The sequence below is a fragment of the Xenopus tropicalis genome, chromosome 7 (genome assembly GCF_000004195.4).
Source record: "Xenopus tropicalis strain Nigerian chromosome 7, UCB_Xtro_10.0, whole genome shotgun sequence".
NCBI lineage: Eukaryota > Metazoa > Chordata > Amphibia > Anura > Pipidae > Xenopus > Xenopus tropicalis.
The window spans coordinates 71325873-71351144 of record NC_030683.2 but is presented as its reverse complement, the minus strand read 5'-3'; the positions used below and the strand labels follow the sequence as shown (position 1 = coordinate 71351144).

The window sequence follows — 25272 nt, the reverse complement described above, 5'->3', positions numbered from 1 at the left end:
CAAAATGCCATCCCACCGGCAAGAATGTAAATCATCTGTGGGATTGCATATGCGCAGCGTAGGTTTCCCGAAGTATCCTTGAGACAACTTCAGAAGACTTCGGAAAAACTAAGCAACGCGTATGCCATTCCACCAGCGATTTACATTCTCGCTGGTGGGATGGCATTTTGAGGAGCCCTTGGTAGCGAAGATTTATCGCGGAGTGACTAATCTGTTTGATTGTTTCTGATTTAATTGTACTTAACTCTTATCAGCACTGAAAACTCTGTATTGATACAATTTTTTTTGGTTATTTGGACATTATTTGCACACAGTTTGGCAAACTGTCTGGCTAAAGCCTTAAATCTGTATTATCTAAAGTTTTACAGATAGCAAAGTGTGCATGCTTATGCAACAGACTATGCCTGTCAGTGGGGAACTAAAAGAAAATTTGGTGCAATAGAATCAGAGCTTCTGTATAAATGCTCACATGAACAGGGTAGCAATGAGTGGTATCTCAATGCTGATTAATAATTTCCCCTTTTTTCTTTTTTTATTATAGGTCAATGGGCCAATGACACCAAAAATGTAAATAGTTTATGTACATATAACAGATCATTTGTGTTTGCCAAACATCTGCCAATAAAACACTTCTTGGCAGCAACAGTCCTGTTTAGCATAGAGCTCGAATGACATCTGTTTTCTACCACTTTGTAGTGTTAATGGCTTATCTGTTATCTCTTATGCAAAGTGGGCCCTAAAGCCCGGCAGCACCGTCATGACAGCCTCCCCATCTACATAAATTATTCCCCTAACATGTTTCTACTAGTGCAAAGTGACTGCACATCATACTGAAACATAAACCTTTCAGTGTGCACTGCCCCTTTAACAATTACCTGTATATAACAAAGCAAGCCATGGTACTGTATGAGAATATGTGTGTATGTATATATTTATATATCTAAATACACACGGAAACGCACAGGTCATTATTTATATATATATATATAGAGGTATGGGATCCCTTATCCGGAAACCCGTTATCCAGAAAGCTAAGAATTACAGAAAGCCTGTCTCCCATAGACTCCATTTTAATCAAATAATTCAGAATTTTAAAACTGATTTCCTTTTTCTCTGTAATTATAAAACAGTCACTTGTAATTGATCGCAACTAAGATATAATGAATCCTTATTGGACGCTTAACTAATGTTTTATTGATTTTTAGTGGACTTAAGATATGGAGATCCAAATTACGGAAAGACCCCTTATCCGGAATATCCTTGGTCCAGAGCATTCTGGAAAACAGGTCCTATACCTGTATATATATAATAACCTGTGCGTGTTCCATTAAGCACACAGTTCCACATATTTTTCTTAAAATTGTATTTTTTCCTTAAAATAAAGTAACCCAGGAGTGCGCAGCAGTAGCAGGTACTATATAGGTACTAGCATTTGCCGCTTGGTATTTAGTAGCTACACCTGCGTACGGTATGTACCAAAGTGATCCGTGCCGGAGCTGTCGCCGCTCTCCATGTAGGAAGCGAAGGGGCACATGAAACTGGTACAGCCATAGTGTTCCATCCGAGGAGGGGGAATGTGTTCGTGCTATGCCTGTACAGCTGCGAAATAAAGGAAGGCTGAGCGGCACAGCCATAGAATACAATCAGATACGAGCGTGTGCATCCGAATAAACCTTGCAGCTTTTAGGTTCCCCCAGCCCTGAGGTGCGTGTGGGAAAGGCTGCGCGTCTACCTTATTCTGTGCTCACAAAAGCAAAGCCTTTCTCTTCTGTCCTGAACCATGTTATTCAAATAGGCGCTAAAGGAAGGGAGGGCGGCAGTAGGCTCAAGAGCATCACAAAAATCACGCAATGAAGATGGCAATGATGAAGTGAAAGGGCTCCCGTTGTAAGGTCCCTGCCTTGCCAAGCCTCCGCCTGCCCGAGTGGCTGCCTGGCGGTGGGAGGAGCTGAGTTGTGTGGCAGCAGAAGCCTGAGAGAGCCAGGCTGGGATGCAGCTGGGGACACAGTGCATGTGCTGTACGGGGGACCCGAGGTGGCTGCTGCTGCTGCTGGAGGCAATTTGAGCCAGACACAGACGAGAGAAGGGGCCACCTTGTCCCCTGACTGGGGAGGTGGGGGAGACAGAATCCTGCGGTTGCCCACTTTGCTAATCTCTGCCCGCTGTGATGCTGCTGGGCACGAAACCTTCCCGGTTGGACCTGCTGCTCCTTACTTGCATCCTGCTCAGCCGAGGTAGGGGACCTACCGCTTACCGTTACTTTACTTTCAAAGTGGATGGAGAGATGAGTGCTGGGGGTGCGGTGGGATCCTGGATGTCTGTGGCTGGACATAGCCCCGCTTGTGTTCTTGCTCATTATCCATAGATGCCAGCACGGAGTAGCCGGGGCATCACTTTGGCGCCAGAGATAATGGAGCGGGAAGTGCTCTGGTACCAAAGAGTGGCAGGTGTTATTCGGGTAGGGTTTTGCTTTGTTCGGTACAGGTTTGCTTGTGCTGCTCCGCTGGTGTGAATGCAAGCACCTGTTATGGGTATTTCTATCTCCAAGATGACATGAAATGCTAGTCTAGTTAGGAATGCATAAACTGGAACCTTCTTCCCCAGCTCTTTCTGAACTACTGAAAAACACATCGGGAGCTGGAAGTTGTATTGATTAATAAAGCTGGAGGATACAGGCTTGCCTTTTCCCAAGCACTACTTTCATTGCTTGCTCTGTAACACCTCCTCATCAGCTTGCCTTCCATGGGTACAACTTTGTTCTGCAACTAGTAGGTAGAAAGGGTTGAAGTACAAGTTGCAGCATCTGTAGTACTCGTTTTCTATGTGATACTTTACTTCTTTATTGAGGAGTTATGTACCCTGAATGCCAGTGGAGTTGGCAGCAGTGGCACTGTAGGCTGAGTTGGCAGATCATTCCTTCCTTTTATAACTAGACGCTGATTAAATAAAGTTAAATCATGAGTGACCAGTCATTAGATGAGCTGGATACCATTGGCTAACTGAAGTGGTTATTAATTGGCCAGCAAGCGGACAGGTATGATTTTGTTAGGTGTCAAGGAGCTGATATGACAACCGTAACTTTGACTCAACCTGTTTGTGGCAGCACAAGGGAAAGTGTTGAAGGGAATGGTAATATAAGCGTAGAACCATTTTTTTCCAGGATGGTTTAAAATGTCCAATTAAATTGTTGGTAAGTGTGGGGTCATTCATGGCAGGGTAGTCAGCAGTTGCCCAAGCGTGCCATTCTACAGAGAAATCATATTCAAGTATGCTTCCCCCTGGTCACTATCACATTTGATATTCAAGTGTGTTCTTTTAATGAGCAATTTGTATTTTGGGCATTAGTTTTAAAATCAAGTAATTGGCAAGGCTGGAAACAAAACAGTTAAACAGAAGAAAAAAGTAAAGTCGTGTGGCAAAAAAGTTATTAACATGGTTCTCTGGCCTTGGGGCTGGCATGGCCAGGCATGATTCTCCTGTGGGAAATGGAATTTAATATAGATGGTGGCTGTTTCCAGGGTACTTGGGTAGCAATGTAATATGCTTGTGTGTCTTAAACTGGGATTTTCCTATAGACTGTAATGTGCAACTGCTTTTTGTTTTTTCAGTTTAAACAATTTATTATCACACACTCAACAGCAAATTCCTATAATTGTCTAAAGGTCATCTTGAGCATTTAAAGGGGAATCGGTTCTAATGCACCACTACATGCTTAGTATTTGATACCATAACAGTTCAAGGAGTTATTCCCTAATGGCAAAGCAGCGGCTGAATTGCCAGGTGAACAGAGTGCAGGCTATCATTACACACAGGGAGCAGGTTTACACCAGTACACTTGCATTCTTCATCTAATAGCTAATCCAGCAGAAGCACCAGCGCCTGCTAGCCCAGCCTGCTGTGAAACACGGTGGTTATTCGGCTAGATTAGGAATCATGTCTCTCTGTAACTACACTACCTACGGCAGGTTTGTTCATCTCTCACAAGAGCAATGGCTTGTCGTGCAGGGAACTCACAGTTGATTCAAAATCCAGCGCTTGTCTGTTGTTATTTCCTTATTCTGTACAGCCGGTTCATTTGGTCACTTTCAGTGCTTGCAGCAGGCGGACATTTCTATTTAACCTTTTCAGTCTGAAGCAGTGCTAAGGATCTGTGTGTATATTTTTGGGAGGGTGGCGGCACAATGATACCTCTGGTTATATGGAAATATGTCCATTACAATATTTAACTTGGTTATATGTTAAAAAGTATCTTAATGCCTATTTTTGTGCACCTGTCAGGTGGATGTTGGGAACCACAGATTATCCAGAGTGTACACTGTCCTTTCAATGTCAAGATCTGTCATTGTGGACACATGAGTTGAACAGGTCTAAACATAGGTTTAACAGAAATATAATTATACTATGCATTTCTAGCATTTCAAAGTTTCAAAGAAAAAAAAAATATCAATCAGTTTCTTTTTAGGGGATTTGGGGACCAGTGGATCGGGTCAATGGTAGGAGTTTGAAGATAGACTTGATACAGATTTAATGACATAAAAGTGTAAAATTCTGCATCTCTTGCCTTTATTTTCCACATCAATAACATCTACTAGATTAAACCTGTCGTCCCAAGAAACATCAAACCCACTCGGGCTACAATCAAGTTTAGTTTGATGTTGACAGGAGAAGACAGAGGAGTAAATAACTGATAGCACTATGTGGCAGAGAGACCTACTAAGTGTTGCTTATATATATATGGCTCCTATTGGTCAGGACCTTGGCAGTGAATTTTGTGGTACACCTGCCAAATCCACTTTGGTTAAATATTCCATTAGTAGAACTTTCCTTTAGCAAAACTCTAAACATATTAAATGAACTACTTTCAGTTCTTTTCTCCCATCAGATTCAGAATATTCAATAAAATGCCAGAGGCAAAGAAACGTTAAAATGAATAAATGGAAGGCAAACATTTTTTAACCCTTTTAGTATGAAAATGTTAATAAGTTAGAGCCTTTTGACATGCTATTAGTATGATGCCCTGATAGGGAAGTGTCTAAACCTTTTCTCTGAATTTATCTTAAAATCACTTTGCAGTCTATTGCCATGCCTGTTCCCTGAGGCAGGAAAGGGATTAAATAAGTGCATCCAGGATGCTACTACCTATCCACAAAGCTGTTATAATTCCTTCATCTCTGGCTGCTTAGTGTGCTAGTCCCGCTGTGTATTCAGAGATGGACTGCGAAGGTCAGACGGTCTGGGCTATGCTTGCTTTCAGATACAACACATAGATCCTGTGCCCAACACCTATTAATATCAAATGCATCTCTAGAAAGAGCTAATGCGCTCGCTGATCTATTACAGTTCTTTCTGAAGGAAAGAGGATGAAGGGGGAGGTGTGGGAAGGAAAATCAAATCTAAAATGCTCCTGTAATGGCCAAATGTTTAGTAAGTTTTTTTTTTTTTTAATCTCTTATAGTCATCTCTTGTTTCCCTTCTCTATTCTTTCCAATCTCCTGTTCACTTTGTCTCTCTGATCAATCTTCTATGGCTATTGTATCATTCTATTTATGGACAGTGTACTGTACTCTTACTGAAATAAACTATAGTGCCAATCAACATCTGTCTGTAATATTGTCAGGGAATGGGCAGGCAATTTATGGTCAGACTATCATCCATGATTTTAAGTCAAGCAATCATAAACTGGGTTATACATTCCTAGAACAAAAGTTTGCCAATATAAAAGTCTGAATGTGATAAATTAAAGCTGGTAATATCAGTCTATGCAGTGCTCAGAATTAGATTTTCATGTGCCAATATTATTTCTTGATGTAAAATTAATTACCGCATATTATACAAAGAGTTCAGCAAATGCAGTGTCTAATAAGACTATTGTTACTATGAGGCATTGTTACGGATGTCAGTTTTAGTGGCAGAATATAGGATGGCAAATGTTTCCAGCAGAACTTCGGAGGAAAACACTTTAACAATGGAATTTCTTCTTTCCAGTTCTTTGTAATTCTCTCTTAGACATAAGGATTATGTTCTAGAACATCTAAAGTGGTTCTTTTGTATTCCTTGGCATAGTCAACTGAGAATCAACCAAAGATAAAGCCCAATGGTAGCATTTTAAAACATTCTGTCATTATAGTCTAACAGTGCCTATTCCTAATATATGTGGTATGTGTTGTTGATTGAAAAACTGTAAAAAGCAAAGGTCTGACATTTATTCCATAGACTGAAAGTTCTGATTTCTAAGTCAATCAGAAAAGTTGGCACATACCTTAAGATCGAATTGATAAATGTTGGAGAAATTTGATCATGGAAATTTCCAGTGCCTGTTTCAAGCCTATACATTTAGCAGTATAATGCTAAGGCATTGGTTAGCTAGTGTAAATATGAAATCTAACTTTACTCATGACAGGTAATGTTAATGTAATACCTACCTAGACTGGGTGGGAGAACTTGCAGTCATTCCTTGAAAGATGCTTTTGACTTTCATGGGTTCAGGGAAGCTGGGTAACACAGCAGAGCTATTGATGAAAATCCTGTACAGCTGATTTAGAAGTACATCGATCACTTTGAATGAACAGTGGCTTTCATACAAATGCAATTCCTTGTATATAAAGGCATTTGCATATATTCTCAGTTAAGTTATCACACCCACTTGTGTGAGCAGGTTGAGATCTGCTTTGCATTCCCTCGAATGGGCATAGATCATTTATCATGTATTATACAGGGTTATCAATGCATGCATCACTTTGCAAAATTTCATTACAAGGAAATACAAGTCAGTAAAAATAATGGATACGTTGTCATAAAGCAACACCAGTCCATGAAATGGAAGAAAATGTTAGCCGGGTGTAACTATTGCAAAGGGAATAGAAAATGTTATTGGAAATACAGGTATGGGATCTGTTAAAAATGATTTCCTTTTTCTCTGTAATAAAACAGTACCTTGCACTTGATCCCAACTAAGATAAATTTAATTCTTATTGGAAGCAAAACAATCCTATTGGGTTTATTTAATGTTTAAATAATCTTTTAGTAGATTTAAGATATGGAGATCCAAATTACAGAAAGATCCCTTATCCCGAAAACCCCAGGTCCCGAGCATTCTGGATAATAGGTTATATACTTGTTTGTTAGTGACTTAGTATATATCTAGTTTAGGTATAGCCAGTAATAGAAATGTCTTTGTGTTTTAGCAGCCAAGTGAAATTTTCAGTTCAATGTTAGGTGAAGTGTGGCATACTCCTGTAGGTTCATAGCCTCTGGTCTCATCAAGCGGGGATGTGAAACGGCTTGGCAGTAATCTTTAGCTGGGGGAAAATAAAGTGACATAGACAGTTTTAAAAAGTAGATATATGATGCCCAACCTTACAATTACTTTATAAACTGTCAAAATCACTTTGCCCTTTCAAGTCAATGCATTTGCATTTTCTTAGCTTTTACCTTCCTTACATTGCAAGTTTAAAATTTTATGTTTCTTCTCCCTTGTGAAGAACTGTATGAGAACACCCACTTTTAGATTTAGATGATAGAAATGTTATACATCTACTATATACATCAACTACAGTGGAGGAAATAATTATTTGACCCCTCACTGATTTTGTAAGTTTGTCCAATGACAAAGAAATGAAAAGTCTCAGAACAGTATCATTTCAATGGTAGGTTTATTTTAACAGTGGCAGATAGCACATCAAAAGGAAAATCGAAAAAATAACTTTAAATAAAAGATAGCAACTGATTTGCATTTCATTGAGTGAAATAAGTTTTTGAACCCCTACCAACCATTAAGAGTTCTGGCTCCCACAGAGTGGTTAGACACTTCTACTCAATTAGTCAACCTCATTAAGGACACCTGTCTTAACTAGTCACCTGTATAAAAGACACCTGTCCACAGAATCAATCAATCAAGCAGACTCCAAACTCTCCAACATGGGAAAGACCAAAGAGCTGTCCAAGGATGTCAGAGACAAAATTGTAGACCTGCACAAGGCTGGAATGGGCTACAAAACCATTAGCAAGAAGCTGGGAGAGAAGGTGACAACTGTTGGTGCGATTGTTCGAAAATGGAAGGAGCACAAAATGACCATCAATCGACCTCGCTCTGGGGCTCCACGCAAGATCTCACCTTGTGGGGTGTCAATGATTCTGAGAAAGGTGAAAAAGCATCCTAGAACTACACGGGAGGAGTTAGTTAATGACCTCAAATTAGCAGGGACCACAGTCACCAAGAAAGCCATTGGAAACACATTACACCGCAATGGATTAAAATCCTGCAGGGCTCGCATGGTCCCCCTGCTCAAGAAGGCACATGTGCAGGCCCGTCTGAAGTTTGCCAATGAACACCTGAATGATTCTGTGAGTGACTGGGAGAAGGTGCTGTGGTCTGATGAGACCAAAATAGAGCTCTTTGGCATTAACTCAACTCGCTGTGTTTGGAGGAAGAAAAATGCTGCCTATGACCCCCAAAACACCGTCCCCACCGTCAAGCATGGGGGTGGAAACATTTTGCTTTGGGGGTGTTTTTCTGCTAAGGGCACAGGACAACTTATTCGCATTAACGGGAAAATGGACGGAGCCATGTATCGTGAAATCCTGAACGACAACCTCCTTCCCCCTGCCAGGAAACTGAAAATGGGTCGTGGATGGGTGTTCCAGCACGACAATGACCCAAAACATACAGCAAAGGCAACAAAGGAGTGGCTCAAGAAGAAGCACATTAAGGTCATGGAGTGGCCTAGTCAGTCTCCGGACCTTAATCCAATAGAAAACCTATGGAGGGAGCTCAAGCTCAGAGTTGCACAGAGACAGCCTCGAAACCTTAGGGATTTAGAGATGATCTGCAAAGAGGAGTGGACCAACATTCCTCCTAAAATGTGCGCAAACTTGGTCATCAATTACAAGAAACGTTTGGCCTCTGTGCTTGCAAACAAGGGTTTTTCCACTAAGTATTAAGTCTTTTTTTGTTAGAGGGTTCAAAAACTTATTTCACTCAATGAAATGCAAATCAGTTGCTATCTTTTATTTAAAGTTATTTTTTCGATTTTCCTTTTGATGTGCTATCTGCCACTGTTAAAATAAACCTACCATTGAAATGATACTGTTCTGAGACTTTTCATTTCTTTGTCATTGGACAAACTTACAAAATCAGTGAGGGGTCAAATAATTATTTCCTCCACTGTATATCTAGTTCACAGAGGAACAGTGATGAGTGGCATTTGTTCCAACTACATTTTCCTCTCACAGTTCTGCACCAGCAAACCTTTATTCCCACTTCTTCAGTTAGATACAGATTTTTATTGTTGTTTGTCCGCTTTGGTCTGTTTTCTACTTCTGTGCGCGGCATTGGCCATTGGCTAATCATGAGTATCCCTTAAGGCAAATTTGGACTCACTCTTAGCCTGGAATGTCCACTTTAGATGTTAACAGAGCTTTTTGTAGAGTTGTCCATCCAGGGTTAACCACACAGAGAAATAGTTGTAGGAAGTAGTTGTAGTTATAGGAAACTGGATGCTGAGAGAGTATATAATATTTGAAACATTGATTTGGCAGCACAGAATTTGTATTAGTAATATTCTCTTTGCTACTGGGATCTAATATCTATGACACCCATAATATCTCCTAAAACAATTAAAAGAATGTATTTACTGATGCACTCAATGTGACACATCTTAGGTTAATGTCAGACCTGGCGTTTGGTGTATATTTTCGGCAAGCCGAAAATCGCTTGCCGAAAATAGCGCCATACGCCTCCTACCTGTGCCTGCACCCGATTGAATGGAATACGCTCGGGTGCAGGCAGATGTGGCCGATATCCGCCAAAAAAAACGCGGGAATTCGCGGGAAATCTTCGGCGGATATCGGCTACATGTGCCTGCACCGGAGCGTATTTCATCCATTCGGGTGCAAGCACAAGTAGGAGGCATATGGCGCTATTTTCGGCTAGCGATTTTCGGCCAGGTCTGACATAGACTTAGTCTAAACTAAGGTGTATAATTAGCTATAATATACACACAATATAATGTGGATAATATACACACAATATTTATCATAGAGAAAACATAACTGCCTGATATAGCACTATAAAAGTTTGTATTCCAAGTGTCATGTTTGTATTCAAGTTTGTAAGATTGAAAACAATGGAGAAACACATCTGATTATTGTTGCACCTTTTAATTACATCTGCTCCATAAACAATAATGAACAATTTTGACTGTGACTTCTCAGTTTGGTTATTTAATTTTGGTGCAGCTGAGTTTGGTCAGCAAAATTGGTTATATTGGTTCAATCAGCAATTTGGGAAAAAAATCTGTGTCTGTATGAGGTCTCTTTAAATGTAGATGACAGTGAAATACATAAAAAAGGTAAAAAAAAGCCATTGACATACAATCTCATTTAAATGTAATACTCATGATTCTGTTTCTTATCTTCTATGAAGACAATGTGTTCCTAGCATCCTCATATATCCCTATAAATAAAGTATACACTGCAAGCCTAGGCAATTTGTGACTTAAGAGGAGAAATCAATACATTTTATTTTTAAAAGAGAATATTGGATTGAACTTTTAATACATTTGCTAATAGAAAACCTGAATGTAAGCAACAAAAGGTTAAACTGATGTCTGGAATGAGGATATCTAATGTTTTAAATGGCATACATTTGCAAGCCATATAAATATAGATGCATTTAGTGGATGAGGTGAAGGAATATAATAATGAGATTACCTTGTGGTAACTGAGCACCTCTGTGTGTTTTGACTGAAACATTATACATAGAATACTGTGACTATCATCAAATCTAATATAGGATAGACAAGTATCATTGAAGTGCTGGTTTCAGAACCATTACTGCAGAATTATATCTCTTCCAAAGAGCTTGTAATTTATTATAATCACTTGGGGTTATTAAAGAAACTCAGCTCTTGTTAACTGAAAGCATATGGCTCATAAGAAAACAAGCAAGTCCTTGGGCCAAGTTTGACCTAGGAGGGGTATACACGTAAGTCTATAACCACTCAAGAGTTAAAATATTTATTTAGGCTTATGATACACAAATAAAAAATGGCCTGCATTTTTATTTCCCAAAACAGCATTCTTAGGTTTGTTTTTTCTTTTAAAATGAAACTACTAAATTTGAGGTTAGTTGCAACAGTCTGGCATTAGTGATCAACTTCTCTCTTGTAGCAGGTTCATTAACATACAAGCCTAATAAAAATGATAGCTTGTCCAATAAAATATACACCATCACTGAGTCATCCAAACCATTTCTCTTTGCTCAGAGACAGTTCATTTAAGGCACCCACAAGACAAAGATGAGTGCTAATGAACTCTTTTAGGGCTTCAAGGATAAGTTCCCTACTTTAGACCACAATCCTTAAATAAGTTGGTTTGGAATTATTGCATTGACTTTTAACTGAGTTTTCTGCAATCCTTCACTATAAGATGCTATCTGTTTAGATCAGTTTTCTTCTATTACATCTTGTCTATGTGCCTAGCTGTCAGAATGAAAACCTAGTATTACAATTAAACAATGCTATAGCTTGGTGTCTTTCATAACGGTTTGAAAACAATTTCGCCCCATAGTGATAAGAAAAATAATGCTGTCTTTCAAAAATGTAAAACCTAACTCTTCTTTTCTTGTTTATCTTGTTTATTCCTTTGTGGCGTTGTCATAAATAGACAATAAGAGCAAAGATAAAAAACAGGGAGCGATCACATCAAATAAGACCAGTGGGTGACATGGATAAAGCATCAATGAAACAGGACAACAGGACTGAAAATGAAAAGATAATAAAGGATTGGACAGAAACAGCATGAGGGAAAAGTAGAAGAGGTAGGAAGATGGGGGTGTAGACAACATAACAGGAAACAGAGGAGCTCAGGCAGAAGAACAATAAGGAGGTGAAAGGTCTAAATGGGTAAAAGTTGCAAAGGCAGCGTTGGACGATGCTAATGGGTACTTTATCACCAGTCCATTAGAAAGGACAGATCATCTGAATAAAAAACCACTAGTGAAGCTGTCAGATGTGTGAATTGCCAGAAATGAGTATACTTAATATTAAACAACTGGATTAATAATGTATAAAATGCATTAAACATGAATCTGAACATTGTAGATTATATGGCTCCAAATGGAATGTTCTAATCTAACCAATGTACTCACTGGCAGAATTGATGCGTAAAAGTACAGGGTCAGACTTTGGAGAACTTGACTATATAATATGGTTCCTCTAATATACTGTTAAAAAAGAAAAGTAAAATTTTATAATCCTGTGTGGGAATTTTTTTAAGATATTCCCTTTAACTCTGGGATTTCCCACTAACCATCTTTAGGGGTATCTTGAAGTTGCAAAACAGCTGGTATTCATCAGTTTAATCTGTTTTTGAACGGTTCAGCCATTTTGCATTAACTGGACCATCTCCTTTCTAAATCTGGCCCTAGCCTTAAAGCTTTTATTAAAGAACAGGGCAAGGTACATTTGATACAAGGGCCAGGGCCAAGTTAGGCTGCCACGTGTCTGAATAATACAATAAAAATACATATACAGGCAATAATGTACAAAAGTTATAAGGCCAGGCAAAGTGCTTTAATACAGGTCATAGAACTCTACTGTGACTTCAAACTATTTTTTCAATCATGCATATATGTTTTCAGTCTGCAGTAGGAAGAAGCCAGTTTATTTTTTTATTTTTATGCCACAGTTGTAATTTTACAGTTTTTCCAGTTTAAAATGCTGGGTAACAATTATTCATATGCCCTGAGAGAGGTATATGCTATTTTATGGTTAGAGGTCTGATATTTTATTTTTTCAAAAATAATCTTGAGACCAGCACATGGACATTTTGAAGGCTTCATTTTGTTGCTGTTTGGATCCCCAGTACCTGTACAAGCACTGTTTTAAAGCTCTAGGTATTGTAGACTGAAATTAACATAGAAATCAAACACCTAAGCCCTTAAAAATCTGTTGCAGAACACAAGTTAAAGCAAGCACTTATATTCATACTGTTGGTGTATTTTGGAAGCTTTAATGCTTAACTGTCTAATGGCTATAAGTTTTATGTTGTTGACAATTGAGAAGGATTTAAAGGACATGTAAAGCCGACATTTGCCTTCAATGTATATCAATTGGGCACGTCTCCCCCACCCAAATGGCATCATTTGTACTGCATATATCCCCTCCGCTTGCCAGCACCATCACATTTTCCTAAACAAATAGCAGCTTTCACCCGGTGGCCATTATTCCTCTGATACATTATCAGTTACATTTAAATCTGCAAACAGCATACACACACATACCCTTATTCAGCATACATTTAATCAAGAATACAGGCTCACAGAGGCAGAACTGTCTTTGCTAAAAGTTCTGCTTTGTTTGAGCACTGTAATGGTAAAGCTGAGCTCAGGAGAAAAAAATTGAAGCAGACAGCTAGAGCTGAGTTTCTGTGGGAACCAGCAATGCCATTTCTTTACTGGCTGCTAGACTGGAGGGCGTATTTAGTAACCTGAGTTTAGAACAACTGAGCATGTCTGGCAAGCCAGGAATGAAAGCAAATTCCTGAGGGAGGGGGCAAGTGGGTTACAGGAGGAGAAGGAAATCTAAGTGATTAAGGAGATGTTGCAGCCTTACTATTAACCTCTGGACAACCAGTGTGGCAGGTATTGAAAGATTTCAAAGAGGCTGTTCACTGATTAAATTTTTGTGTGTGGGGTTTACATGTCCTTTAACTGTTTTGCTGTTGCCATACAAAATATGATTTATGCATTCAAATGAGGTAGTCTGATCTGCAACCCATGCAGCTCATTAGTAGTTGTTTACTTTTCTCTTGTAATGAAAAATGTTATCTAATATACCTCACCAAACAAATGGGGGGGGCGTGATGTAGAAGGTCAGGAGACCTTACATATGCGAATTTAATATAATTGTAGTAGGAAATCTATGGCTCCTCACAAGAACAGTACTTTGCAACTGACGGACATATGCAAAACAAAACAACTACAAAACTATGGCGGGCCCTTTATACATAATACTAGGCTTGTTAATGGAGGGCTGTGGCACACCAAATAGATCTTTAGTTACATTCTAATCAGTGTTATTATGGCAATAATATGCAATCATTTTTTACAATAAAAACATACTGACTAGCCTGTTTTTGTGATATATTATGTGATATTATCAGTTTCCATTCATAGTGTTTATGGTTATAAATAGGATTTTGTAAGCAGACATTGCAGTGAACCCTACTGTCCTACAGAGGATTACATGCACTCCACACTGCCATGCAAAGGGACTTGTATGGATAAACAGATGCTTTCTGAAGGAGGGAAGGAATTAGACAAAGGTTTATTTGCACACAGGAACCTCGGGATGGCAGCAGTGGCTGTTTCTAAGATGGGAGATTCAAGAGAGATGAAGCAGAAATGCAGGCATACATCCACAGTTGTCTCATGCCAAAATAATACAGCTTAAGCAAAGAATTCTGTAAGATTTTTTAATCAAAAGACAGTTTTTTGACTGCATTTTAATACTGCAGTAAGAACAAATGGGACTTCTTTAAAAAGATAGTATTTAGGGATGTCAAAGAATAGTTTTCTTTCCTAGAAAAACATACTAGAAAATGAATAGGGCACATACACTTTACACTTAGCGGTAAACGCTAGGTGCTTCATGCTGGTGTGTGAATAAAGGTGTCAGGAACCGTCGCCGCTCCCGCTCCCTACCTGCTCCTGGTGTGCGGCGGCGTCTTCCTTCTCAGCGCGGCGAATCCAAGATGGCGGCGCCCAGGACTCCACGTGGGCGCAAGGACGCCGGCGCGATGACGTCACGCGCTATGGCGCCAAATTCAAACTCAAAAAGACGCCAGTGACCCAGGTTCAATGCCCGAGTATAGCTCAACATACCTATTGTGTTCCTGGGTCTCTAATATTCTTATCTGCTTCCTGTTGCTGGTTATTTGCCTGTTTCTGACCTTGAACCTTGCTGCCTGCCTTTAGTGACCTTTGCCTGAACCTGACCTCTCTATTGGATTATCCTGCATCTGTACTTCGCTCGGACTCGCTGGAAGCGGCCTTCCTCCTTGATCCTGACTTCACCTCTCCCGTGGGTGCCGGAGGCCCCCGCTGACAAAAGGGAAGTTTCTTGAAAATGCTGCACATGTAACACACTGTTGTGTGAATGCATTAAAGGTACCTTATTCTGATGCTCAAGTAAATTCTAGGGACATTAGTCTTGGGCTGAAGTTGGTTGCATTTGAGTATGGTGCTCTTGCAGATCACAATTACTTTATACTAGTGCTAGAGTAGGTGGCAGCCTCCTTATGTGAGCACCAGAGCAGTTAGATAGATAGGTAATGAGGAAGGTGTAGGGATCACGTACCAAGAGGAAGTAGTATGTAAAGCTGTTATGCTGAATCAACACCATAGTTTTCTGCTACACAGTAATTAAACCTGAGAAAATCTTCTAAAGTCTCTAACTCCTGCAGTTATTGTGCCACATGCATAGAGTTATACCTGCTTCCTACCCTTTTGAAATTGGTAGTTACAGGGTTTGTTAAGTAAGCCTGAAAGAAAGATTAGTTTGAACATTAGGCCTACCACATATTTTGTATTACAAAATATGTGTAGGCTAGATGTGCATGGTAATCTGTCAGAGGATCCCCTGTTGCAGCTGTGCCTTCTTGAAAAAACTATTTTTTTAAATTGCCCATTTATCAATCTCACATGGAGTATGGGTATATAGAGCTGGTTAGTAAAAAAAAAAAAAAGTGGGGTCCTAGGGAACATAGATGTTTAGAGTCATCAGGGGTGGTCCTGTACCAGATTTTTCAACAGGACCTTTGACCCTATGGCTGTACACGTATCTTTAAGTATGGCTAACCCCAAATGTTAGCCTATATACTGCACAATAGAAGAATGGAAGCGGGGGGCCCATTTATCAAAATGTCAACCTTTTTGTATTGTTGCACAATGATAATGTCAAAAAAAACCCTGAAAACTGCTAAAACCACGAAGCGAAGAACGATTTTCTAGTTGTAAAAGCAACATCTGCCATTGACTTCTACATGATCTTGACAGGTTTTATTGTGTATTTTTGTTTTTTATTGTGTATTTTTGCTTTTGAAATTGTTGTGGTTTTGTCAAATAATAAATTGTGAAAAAACTCAAATTTTTTCAGTGAAAAAAATGTATTTTGGTGCACTAAATGTCTGCCTTAGCTTTGTTTAGCTACAATGGGTGTTGCTAGAGGAACACAGATTGTAGTGTTCTTATGCGAGCCAGCTAATAAACAGAACAGTGTTATTTGGCCATATGGATAACAGTATGGTTGACCTTTCTATAGTTACTTTAAGGCCATCAACCTTCCTCTTTAAACATATACAGTAGTCTAAGGCAGATGATTTAAAGATTTAGTCTTAAGCTAGATAAATGTGTGTAACTTTCCCTAGACATTCAAACATGAAGAGTGGATAGAAAAATCTAAAATATCTCTGGTTATATTTACTAATTTTATGATACCCCTATCAGTGTTGCTCATTGTAAAGATGGCCTCTCTGTATTAGAGCCCAACAGTTTTATATATTTTGGTCACACTCAGCCTTGTGCACTAGGGCTGCCCAACCTGCCAATGTTGATGTCCCTTGACATCAGGATAATGTGTAAACCATACAAGTAGGACAAGAAAAACAATGTGACTTATATATTAAAGAGTGTGGAAGGGCAATACAGGATCAATAAATAATGAATAGTACTATGTTAAGATCAATAAATAATAAATGCCAATCAGAGACATTATTTTCTCACTGCCTTGCTGTCATTTTTAGTTGAACACTGTATTCGGTTTTAACTCTACCAGATAGATTCATTTTATACACTTTCTAGCCTAAACGGTTCACTATATTTGTTGATAACAGGCACTGGCTATGGATTTTCTACTTGGGTTTCTCTTAAAGTGTTTTGAAGGCCACCTGTATGTAAAGAAAATAGGCAAGTAGGTTGGCTACAAAACATCTCTAGAGCAAGATACATTAGAAAAGGTCAGATGATTGAGCACAATTTGACTTGATTTATCATGAGTTCATAGATCAAACAAATAGTTTCCACTTCACAAGTTTTATGCCAGACAAGACTATAATTGCATGGTTGATGTACGATAGTGAAATTACTGAATTCCATAGGGACATGTTACATATTTCTCAACTGACCTCTTTGGAATTTATTCCCGGATCTGAGGTTTAGATGATAATCAACATTATTCCTTACATATCCCTGCCACTGCCCTCTACCCAAAAGCTGGTTCTACATCTCTGTAGAACAACATATGCTGAACAATTTATACAGCTGTACATCAGAATAATGCCTTGGTGCACATAGTCAACCAGAACTTTAGTTCTAATGCAGGTTGTGAAAAGTTAAGCATTTACTCTCTGCAGAAAAGACTTTCATATTAATCATATTTAAAATTATTATTTAAAATGAAAATACACATTTGTAAAACTGTATTTGAACCGTAAAGTATTTCTTTAGGAATTTGTCAGTAATGTTATGCTTTTATCAGGCTCTTTACAAATGAAATGCTGGGTCGGCATAAGTTCCATTTAACAAGTACTACAAAAAATTTTAGAAAATTGCAGATGCTAGTGTCCTGATATCCCAAGAATGCGATTTTGTGTTTGGTCTTCAAATAAAGATATTTTAATAGAAAAGGCTGCCTAAAGTGTGATCTCCGTAGACTACTGATGATAAAAAGTCAGACTTTATCACAGATACTTGACAGGTCTGCAAAATCAGCATAAAGCTGTTAGGAGGGTGGTCCCATGACATTCGAAAGAGAATGAAAGACTACAGCTTGTGCTATATTTTTACAGGACTGACTGTCATGTTTTCTGTAAAGATCATAGTAGAGTACCAATTTGCCCTTACTTTTTTTTACAAGCCAACCAAGGATATGGTATCTGTAGATCTGTGACTCACATAAGATTATGGAACTTTATGCACTGTATTCAAAATATTATTTGAGTACTTTCTACTTGTCATTGCTAAAAAAAAAAAAAAACAACAATTGCATACACAAGTACAATAATATTCTTGGTAGTTTTGAGTAAACTAAAAATAAATATATAATGCGGGATTGGTCTTTTTTAGCAAATATTACAATATATAACCATATAACTATATAAAATAAAATATGCCAGTTTGACTTGATGCCCATTTAGGCATCCTTTACCGTATATATGCTTTACCAGTTGGTCAACAAAAGCCAACTATCAGTCTAGGTAGCTTATTTCAGATTGTCAGTGGTTTGACCCACCCATGCTCTTCCAACTTTAAGATAACTTTTCGTATGTTTTAGATTCAGGGTCGGACTGGCCCAGACCCATCTCAGCTGGCCTCCCTCCCCCAATCGCCTCTACTTATGCGCACTCGGGGGGAAGGACGGGGCCATGGGGGTGGTGTGTGCATGCGGTGGGGGCTCCTGCAAGGAAAATTTGTGGGGGACGGGGCCCCTGGGGGGAAGTTTGTGGGCCCCCTGGAATGGTAGTCCCAGTGGGCCCACACACATGCACAGTTGCATAAAGTTTTGCAAATCGGACGCAGTTGTGGTATGGGCAGCAGAACTGCAAAGGCTCTGGGATTCTGGGAAAAACACTGCATTGTCAGAACAAACATGGTAATTTCGCTCAAAATTGCACTTTGCTCACTGCAATTTACATGTGCCCTAAAGTGTGCTGGAATTTTGGTGCCATAGTGCAATCACTCCCTCTGTAATTAAACCTAAAAAGACAAGTCGACCCAAAATATAATATTTTGCCTAATAAAAGATAAAGTAAATCTAAGCAACTTTGCATTATACATTCATTGCAAATTTGTAATGGTTTTTGACTTATTTGTATATATAACTGCTACTGTTGAGTAGTGTTTGCCAGTCCTTTTCTATTCTCTGCCCTGGTGGCTCTGGCATTTGAAACAATGTAACACAAGCCAGCAGATTGACAGACCTGTCTTGCTAAAGGAGACTGACCTTTGCAACATTGTTTAAAAAGTAACAACCAGGAGTTCAGCAAATGCTGCTTTTAATAGCAATTACATTTACAAATACTTTTAAAGCACTGAAAATTTCCAATAAAATCACACTGGAATGTTGCTTGAAATTCTGTTTTCTTTTATTAGGAAAAAAAATATTTTTGGGATTGACATGAGGGTTGATTCACTAAAGGTCGATAAGCGTTATCGCATGCTTTTTTGCATTAAAATAGATGTGAAAAAAACATGCGATTCGCTAAAGTATTATCGCATGCATTAAGTCGCATATCGCATGCCTTAATTAGCATGCAACCAAATGCGTTAATTTTAACGCATTGCATTAATTAGCAAGTGAAAAGAATAGTAACTCATGATTCACTAAATTGCATGAAGTGTTAAATGCGTTAATTAGCACGCGAATGTGTGCGTATTTTAGCGCCTAATTGGGGGAGGCGTTGTGCAGACCACTAGCTCTACTGGTAGAGCATGTTGGCTCAATTGCCTTTTGTGCCTTTTCTTGCAAGGCAATTTGTTGCTCTTGGAGCGAATTTTGCCTAGCCAACAATGCTACTTTTTGTCGTAGTTCTAAGCGCTCCTCTTGCAGGCTTAACATGGCAGCTTCGTGTACAGCTTGGCATGCCTGACTGGCATTGTAGGCGTTAGTGGCCACACACAAGTCAACATGCAATGTGTCCAATTTTTCTCAGGTTCCTGGGGGGCCACATTAGCTGTTCTAGCCTGGGAAATGTTGGCTGGCTCCTCATCTGAGAACAAGGCCATGTCGCTGCCACATACGTGTGACCCTCTCTCACTTGCCTCCCCACTAAAAGTTTCCCCTTCAATTTCAGGATCACATTGTGGGGAGTGTAACAGAGACGAAGAGCGTCCAGCAAAGCGTCCGTGGCCACCTTTTGGAAAAAAGAAAAAGACTTTATTTAATTTTTTGTTATTATGTTCATGATGCCAGGCAAACTTCATGGAAAATAATGATTGTCATTTGTTTTAAAACATGACCAAGTTTATTTTGCAAAAACTATTTGTGGACATTGATTCATTCCAAATTAGCTAAAAATTTAAAATGTTTTGCCATACAGAGTGCAAGGGCAAAATCAAGTTGAAAACATTTACTGTCCAAAAGTCCAAGATGAACTGACTGCACGTAACCCAGCAAGACACACTTGTCCAATAACACACCTATCTTATTAGCAATACACTGCACTTCTGTAATTGAAACACCTGCAATATACACGGACACAATTCACTATTATGCCACTGCACAAGCCTAATACAAAACACAGGTCCAACCAAATTTGGTAACAAAAATACCTGGAATGGGAGCAGATGACGATTGTCTGCGTCTGCTTGTGCCAGGTGGTGGTAAGGATGAATCTGTTGTAGAAAACATTGGATTACATTAATATTAAGCTTCTCTGCAAGAGTAAATACACTTGTGTTAATGTCATTACACCTACCTTGGCCAACATTCCTATCCAAATTGAAGGTGCAGGACACACCGCTCATGCTCTCTGTGTGCAGAAAAGGGAGGAGCAGCTCCTCATATTTTGTAAGAAACACTTTCTTTGCAGGGCCACCTTCAGTTCCAGATCTTAATAAAATATATGAATGCTTTTATTGTGTTGCCTCCAATAAGCAAGCCATAACAACGCAGTCACTTTTTGTTACTCATTGTTGCCCCAATCAATTCCCTTTACTTTCAAGTGTAACAATACTAAGGCATGCTCTGACACTAACCCTACTAAAATGATGCAAGTTGCTGCTAAGTGGCCTCGCTAACTCTCAGGGCTCTCCCTTATACTTCCACAATAATCTTCCTTGATAAAGGACAGGGCATTAATTATTTTGGGAAATATTTCTTAAATGACCCCCTATTTACTATCCTAATTTGTTGTTCTACTCCACAGCTTTGAGGACATAAGTTGCACACATAATAATAGGCATGCCATACATACATTACATACAAGTAAATTAAGTAGGAAAGAAGCCAAAAAGGAAGGAAAGTCAGTAAGCCAAAAGGAAAAGCCGATTGAGGAGAAAAGCAGATGAGCAAGTGTTAAATAGAAAGATGATTTGGACACTGCGCAGACAGACCCCAATGCTGTTTACGTGGTCTGCTATGTCCCTCCAGGCCTTGGTTTTGACAGGCGTCGGTGTCTTCCCAGCATATTTGCCGATGATCTTATGGAAGACCGGCACGATCCTCTCCACCAACGCCTCATTCTCAAATTCTGAGAATTTTAAATTACGGAGCCTGCTCTCCTGCTGTTGTCTTCTCCGGCTCCTTTTTGGTGATGAGGCGGGTGGAAGCTCCTCACTCTCCTCTTCCACATCTGGGCTGCTCATCAAGCCAGGCCTCACTCTCTCAGGGTCACTGCTGGAGGCAGAAGCTGGAACACTTGCAAGGTGTTCCCTCCTTTTTGCCACCTTTTTCCCTCTGCTGGCTCCCACACTGCTCTCCATCGCTTTATATGTTGCTCTGACAATTGCGCACCGCCACCTTCCGCACTCTCCCAGCGCAAATGCGCAAAATGGCGCTAATTATGTGGTACCGCATGCGTCAATTACCGTGCGTGCAGAAAGTAGCATGCGTTGCATCAAATACCGCATGAAAATAGTCTTTGCGACTTAAATAACTCAAACAGCATCGCGTCTAAATAAACGCAAGTATCCTTGCAGTATGCCTTGCATGCTATAAATAGCGCTCATTTTAACGCACCTTAGTCAATCAACCCTATGTCCTTTAAGCTCTCATAGGAGTTGTATAAAAAAAATTCAGGTGTGCAGATGCCCAAGATGAAAGATAAAGGATCTTAGTAGGTTACTGTTTAATCCTGCCATCCAACCACACTGGCAGTAATGTAAAAACAAAAGTATTTTGAGTTGTCTCTAGCTTTTGCCTAGGTTTTTTATTTTTCATTGATAGTCTGATGAATTCAAGTTTTCATCCTGTTCTTTTGCAAAGTAACACACACTCTAGCACCGCTGTACAAATAACAGAGCGAGAAAGCAGTGTAGGCAAATTATAATCCTATTATCTACAGCCGTATTTTTCCCAAGAAGAAATCTGTGTATATTTGCATTTTATTTTATTAGATGGCGTGCGCTTGATTTAAATTGAAATGACTTGAATACATCGGAATATTAATGAGCAATTTCTAGAGCTGCCACCCACAGCTTTGTGTTCTTAAAAAAAGAAAACAAAAAATAAACTGCTGTGTGTGTTTTTCCCTCGATTGGCTTTTGCAGCATTAGTGCTTGAAACCATTAAGCTATCGCAGCACATTTTGGAAGAGGAGAATGGCTGTATTTTAAGCATATGGATCCCACCCATGCCATTCAACAGAAGAAGGTGATAAAACCTACATTTTATGCATGTGCACCCAAGCATATCAATATGATCCTAGTGTTAGGGCAGTTATAAACTAAGGAGTTAGGAGGTTGTGCTGCATAAGGATGTGAAGCACTCAACAAAATATATCATACAGATCCATAAGAACATAAAACAAGTGGCTCATAAAGGCTCAAAAGACCAATCTATCGAATTTAACTCTTTCCAGCTCACTTAGCAATCGATCTTAGTGTAAAGAACTCAGGGAAATACCTTGCAGAACGTACATAAATTTTCACTGTGGAAATGTTTAAAAAAGACAGATTTATGCACGGATCATGATTCCTTAAGTGTTTTATTTAAATAACCATAATTCCATATGTCATAATGTTCTAAACTGAAGGCATCAACTGTATTGACTTAAAACTAATGAATGCTTACATTGATCACAAGGAGAACTCTCGACAGCCATTGGGATCAGAACATTCCCATAGCAGATTATAAAGCATGTGTCCTGCATGTATTGGAATGAATAAATCATAACTCCTGTAGACAATACTAATTTAGCAACTAAATCCATCCATGAACTAGAAATCCATGTGTCTCCCCTATTCATTTTGTACATTTTACTGGATTATATTCCCAGAAATTGTATTTGCTTTGAGACCTATTAAAAGATGACGAGCATGCCCTGAATTTTCATATGCCCAACTAGCCATTTTTAAAATTATTTAATTGTGATTTTTTTTTTTAAAGTTAACAAGATCAAAGATAAAGATAAAAGAACAGCCGTGCAAGTAGAACTTATAGTAATGAAAGTAATGCATTTCTAAACTGAGCTGTTTTGGGGTCCAAATTATCATCTTTCGCATATTTTAGTTCTTCATTTTTTTTGTTCTATTTCTTAATAGACTATTTTAAGACAGGGGCATAACAATAAAGACATTAGACCCATTAGACCCAGAACTTATGCATTCTAGTCATAAATCCAGCAAGAGCAATCAGGGTCCATAGCTGCTAAAATGACCAAGGTCTGTAACCTGCTATGAAATTCCATTATTTGACAAACTTTTTTAAGGCCATATTGACAGGGTGATGTTCTAAAGCTACCAGCCACTGTTGTATTGGATAGAATACAAATGTGGGGCCCTCTGGATCAGCATTATACTGCCAGCCACGAAAAGATTACTATAGCATAAGGTATGAAGGTAGTGTTGATGGCTCTCACCACCCCTACATACATTACTTTACATTTCTATTAATAATAGAAGGTGATATACCGGTATATGTTGGACAGATATAACTGTACTGCCGTAGGGCTGTCCTACTTCGTTTAAAGAGAAACCTTGTGACACTGGTAATATGAGTAGTATATAATGATTGCGACTACTGAAGTTTGCGTACGTTGGTTTTAGCACTCTAAAATGGCCATTTGTACACAAAAAGCTTGCTTAGCATCAGTTGATCTGTTTCCCTTACATAAGCCAGTTTAAAGATCCTATTAGGAAAACAACTTTATAAAAACAAGCATTTATATTATATAAACAGAACACTGAATACAAATGGGTTTTATATAGCTGTGTTTATGGTTTGATTTGTATTTTTCATATGGTTTTTATAAGTTTCCAAAGCTTATTTCTGTGGTTGACAACAATCTGTCTTAAACAAAATCGCTTACGAAATGTTTTGCTATAACTGGAAACATATCCTATACAGTATGTTGTTAGCTTTGTTTGTGTTCTGTCTAATTGCGAACATATATTTATTTGTGTTGCTGTCTGGCAGAGAACAATTTGATGAACTTTGTTTTTCATTTTTGCAGTCAAAACTTGGATTGGTTTTCCCTTCCTGTAATCCTGCATAATGTGTCATGTGATAAAAAGATGGAGATTAAAGAAGTATTAATGCAAGATTTTTCTGTCAGGCGAACACCCAAAGACACAGTACCCATGAGAATATATCTTAAAAGCTCCATAGGATTATATTGCCACTGTTTTCATGCAGAGAAAATGCATGCATCCTGGGTAGAAAAGAGATAATCTACACACAAATGAGCCCTGCCTTTTTACAGTAAATAAGATACAAAATAGCAATAACATTTCTCACTCCTGCTAGTCAGTTCTCAATCCCTTATGTGTTTCATTTGGTTTTCTGAATAAGATTTAGAGATCCTGCCTGTAGTTCATGGTATCTAAAGTGTGTTAGTTATGCTGGTACATTAGGGTTTTTATGTGGTTTTATTAAAACTTCACAAAAGAGAATTAACAGAACTCAGACTGACATGCCGGCCAATAATTACAAGTTACAACTAAAATTCACCCCCCCAGTCCACTGGCCAAATGTCCCGATGAAGATCCTGACATATGGACAAAAGCAGTCTCAGTCCTGGGAAGACTGGGACACTGGGTGTTCTTGTTGCTGGCATGTATCCAGTGCAGCATCAACTGGAAAACTGTGGGTTGCAGATCTATAGATTCAAATAAAGGCTATTTAAACTGACCCTATTTAGCACCATGTAGCTCTAGGGCAGTGCTCTATGGGCAGTAATATAGCTAGTAATATAATTAGTTTCTGATTTCCTGTTAATATGTTTTAATATTGATATTTGTTTCTTTAAATGAAAAAAAGATATTCATTTTCTTTAAATTCATTTCTTTAGCTTCCCCAATTTATCCTGTGTGACAATTCATATGAATTCTAGTTTATTTTTTATTTATTATCAGACCTGGATTTGTGGGTAGGCTGCAAAGGCCAGGGCCTTGCCTGTCAAAAATCTGGGGGTGGCATGCTGTTCATTGGCCCCATTTGCACTGGGGACTGGGCAGGTGATTTTGACAGCCATCTGAATCTGCTGTCCACCCAGCCCCCAATCAACAGAGCAGTCTTTGGATCTGAAGGCAGGCAGTGGCAAGCAAGGGGGAAA

General features: G+C 38.9%; 1 protein-coding gene across 2 annotated transcripts in view; it reads left to right on the top strand.

The window, feature by feature from the left end:
• The first annotated feature begins 1349 nt into the window (after positions 1 to 1349).
• kirrel3 (kirre like nephrin family adhesion molecule 3) overlaps positions 1350 to 25272 on the top strand; it is a 731102-nt gene continuing 707179 nt past the window's right edge. The window contains exon 1 of one of the 2 annotated variants that reach the window (XM_031905877.1): positions 1350 to 2234. In XM_031905877.1, the coding sequence (XP_031761737.1) occupies positions 2168 to 2234 (67 nt within the window). In that variant the 5' untranslated portion in view covers positions 1350 to 2167. The remainder of the gene's footprint in view (positions 2235 to 25272) is intronic. The other variant, XM_031905876.1, reaches the window with a different exon arrangement.